This window comes from Neltuma alba, unplaced genomic scaffold (assembly GCF_004799145.2).
Source record: "Neltuma alba isolate B1F8T4 unplaced genomic scaffold, ASM479914v2 tig00003082_pilon, whole genome shotgun sequence".
Classification (NCBI taxonomy): Eukaryota; Viridiplantae; Streptophyta; class Magnoliopsida; order Fabales; family Fabaceae; genus Neltuma; species Neltuma alba.
Window position 1 is genome coordinate 72,808 of NW_021633133.1, and position 3,654 is coordinate 76,461.

Genomic DNA, 3,654 nt, shown 5'->3' on the forward strand with positions numbered 1-3,654 from the left:
TTGTGGGAATGGTTAGATATTGGAATGTATGAGTTGGTTAGTGAGGGATAGAGTTAGCTTAGTATGGGATGGTGTTTATAATGATCTGTTTTTGGGGATAGCAGATGGTAGTTGAGGGAAATTGAAAGAAACTCCATGATGATCATGTATACAGGAAGGCTGAATATCAATAGTAATGATGTTGTGAAGTGTGTTGTTAATAGTTAAAGTGGAGTTGTGAAATGATATATTGGAGTTGTTAACTTTGAAAGTGGTTGTGTTGGGTTTATGAAATATCTTTTTACAGAGATGACATTGTGATGAAATATTTTCCTTGTTTGTTGCAGGGTATAATGCAAAATGACATGCAATATTGGGTCAACATATTCAAAGACATTTGCTTTGATTTTTCATCTTGGTGGAAACTTTGTTAACAATGTTGAAGGTGAAATGAAATACAATGGTAGGAGTGTGAGAGTTAAAATGATAAAACAAGGGATAAGACATGAAGAGTTAAGGTTAATGATATTGGAATGGTTTGATATAGATGTTAATATTTGTGACATGAAATATACAGTGAGCTTCAATGATAAGGTATTAGTAGATTTGGTTAATGATAGTGAAGTTGATAATCTTTTTCAGTACAATGACACTAGTGCACATGTGTATCTAGCATCAAAGGAGAGTACACCAAAAGTAATGGATGATCCACAAATGTGAGATATGTTTTTTCATGGTTATTGCAGTTGCTATTTATTAGTAGTATATTGTTGTTGTGAATTTCCTAACAAAAGTTGTAATCATGCATGCAGCATTGACAACTTCTTGGGACTGTCACAACAAAGGTATTTTTTGTCAAGTTGCCAGAATAATATAAACGGAACTGTTTGTGACGAAAATGGGGTTGACCGTGTAAGAGAAAGTGGTAAGGGATGTCATGTGAGGCTAGTAAGTACAGTAGAAATTGCACCAACACCCATGCCCGAGATGAATGCTGTGAAGTGGAAGGAATTGTTGTTAGGAAAGGAGTAAACTTTTGCAAATGCTATAGAATTCAAAAAGGCGGTATATAAGTTTAGTATTGCAGAAAACTTCAAGTACAAATATGTTAAAAATTGTGAGGAATGTTTGCATGTGAAACGTGGGTGTGTTTGGCAAGCACCCCAAACCATGGTTTTGGGACCCAAACCATGGTTTGGAAAAAATGTTAGCCAAACACCCTTAAAAAAATCAAAACCATGGTTTGGGTTCAAAACCATGGTTTTGACTCCAAAACCATGGTTTTGGGAAAAGCAGAAATTTTTTACTTTTAGAGAAAAAAGGGAGAGTGTGAGAGCCTATAGGATATGTATCTTGTTTTTTTTATAAACATATTTTTTATAAACATATTTAATCTTATATCTTATAAATATATATACATATTAATTATTTATTAATTATATTATCTTATATATTATTAATATATGTTAATAAAAAATATATTATTAACAATTTTATTCCTTCAAATTAAAATATATCATAAAATATATTTTTTCTATAATTATCATATTAATTTATGCCAATTTGTATATATAAAAAGTACTTCTAATAACAACTATCCAAACACTCACACTTCTCAAAATCACTTTTTCACAAAATCTATTCTTCCCAAAATCTATTTTTTTTCAGAAGCTATTCTCCAAACCATGGTTTGGTTTCATCCAAACACACCCGTAATGTTGAAGGTTGTCCTTGACGGATAATAGCAAGAGCAACTGCGAAGAGAAGTCCTTTTCTCATTGTAACTCAACTCAGAAATGAACATATGCATAATGCCCAAGAGATTATGCAAGTTACACGTGGTGGAAGAGCAGCTTTGACATTATCAATTATCATTAAGGAGGTAAGGGATCACACAAATAAGCATCTAAATGAAATAAGGAGGACCTTGGCAAGGGATTATGGTGTGAAGTTGACATATAAGCAGGCATATAGGGCTAAGAAAAAAGCATTAGAGGAAATACAAGGGAGGCTTGAACAGTTATACATGTTGATACCATGGATATGTCAACGATTGAAGGAAACCGATGGGAAGACGGTTGCTGAATGGTTAGCAACTGTTAACAACATATTTGGACGCATTTTCATAGCATATGGTTGTTGTGTAGAGGGTTTTTTTTCTGGGGCAAGACATATACTGTACATAGATGGAACACATTTGAGTGGACCATATAAGAGAACACTGCTATCAGCCTCAACATATGATGCGGACAATGAATTATTACCATTCGCATATGCTCTTGTGAATGGAGAGACTTATGAGGAGTGGGCATGGTTCCCAAATATGTTAAAACGGATAGTTGGTGCAATCCAATTAACTATTGTGTCAAATCGTCACAATGCAATAATAGGAGCTGTTGGAGCAATATTTGGAGGTAACAGTCATGCATACTGTTATAGGCATGTGAAGGAAAATTTCAGCTTTGAAATGAATAAATTATATAGAGATAGGAGGAGAATTAGCGGTATTAGTAAGGAAGTTGGATTAAAGTTGCTTGATGACATTGCATATGCGAGGGTTAACTTTCAGTTTGATAAGACAATGACAAGGATGGGAAATTTTAGTCCTCATTTACTTCAGTGGCTTGACAATCATGGTGATATGCATAAGTGGGCAATGAGCAAGTTTTCATATAAACGGTGGGATAACATAACAACGAACCTTGCTGAGTCATTCAATGCTTGGATCGTAAAGGAGAGGCGCCATAATGTTGCCCAACTTATTCATGAACATCGTGAGAAGATTGCAAGGAAGATGTGCGCAGCAAGTATGGCAATGGGAAACTGGAGAAATGGTATGGGTCCAAACATTGATGGAAAGGTGATGGAAAATGTGGCTAGATCAGTTCATATGCATGCTGAACCTTATGGAGGTGGTAGGGTCTGTGTACATACTATGCGTGGAGCGTTATATGTCAATATTCAGTCATATGAATACACTTGTGCTACATGGCAAATGACAGGGATTCTGTGTCCACATGCTTGTGCTACAATAAAGGTAGTCCATGCAAATGTGTATGATTTTATGGAGGACTGTTATAAAATAACATCCCAAGAGAAGATTTATGGGAACACCATGATTCCAGTAGTGACAATTGACAAGCCTAATCCTAATGATTATATGCTGGAAAACATAACAAATCAAGTGTTGCTATATCCACCTACAACTAGTAGACCTTCTGGAAGGCCAAGAATTAGAAGGCGAGAATCCCAATTCCAAAATAGGAAGATTTACCACTGTGGACGGAGTCATGAAGCTAGGCACAGTAAAAGAACATGTAGAAATCCAAACCCAATTTAAACTTGGTGGTCCGCATGTGGATTTATTTTGTAAAGGTCATTTTTTGTTGTGGCTTGTAAATATTTTGTAACTCTTCATATTTTTTTAGATGAAGGGTTGTGCCATGTGATAAATCCATATTATAGGTTAGACATAGTCAGTAAAATATGTATTTTGACGTCAGTGAGAAGAAAACATTAAGTGGGGATGGAATATTAACATTAACTTGTCATTGATTGTAAGTATTGTCACGAAAGATATGATTTTAGGGAAATACCTTATATTGAAGTTGTTATTTCCTTTAAGTGTGTTGTTAACCATGACAGAAGTTGCAAGACGAGTCCACTTATTATTCA

General features: G+C 34.8%; 1 protein-coding gene across 1 annotated transcript; it reads left to right on the forward strand.

Moving 5' to 3' along the window:
- Positions 1-1,783: 1,783 nt before the first annotated feature.
- LOC114740238 (uncharacterized) lies at positions 1,784-3,319 on the forward strand. The gene has a single exon (XM_028928359.1). The coding sequence runs from the start codon at positions 1,784-1,786 to the stop codon at positions 3,317-3,319; it is 1,536 nt and encodes a 511-aa protein (XP_028784192.1).
- Positions 3,320-3,654: the final 335 nt, after the last annotated feature.

What these genes read in the sequence shown, in the direction of transcription:
- LOC114740238 (XM_028928359.1), top strand. Translation starts at nt 1,784, where the DNA reads ATGCATAATGCCCAAGAGATTATGCAAGTTACACGTGGTGGAAGAGCA.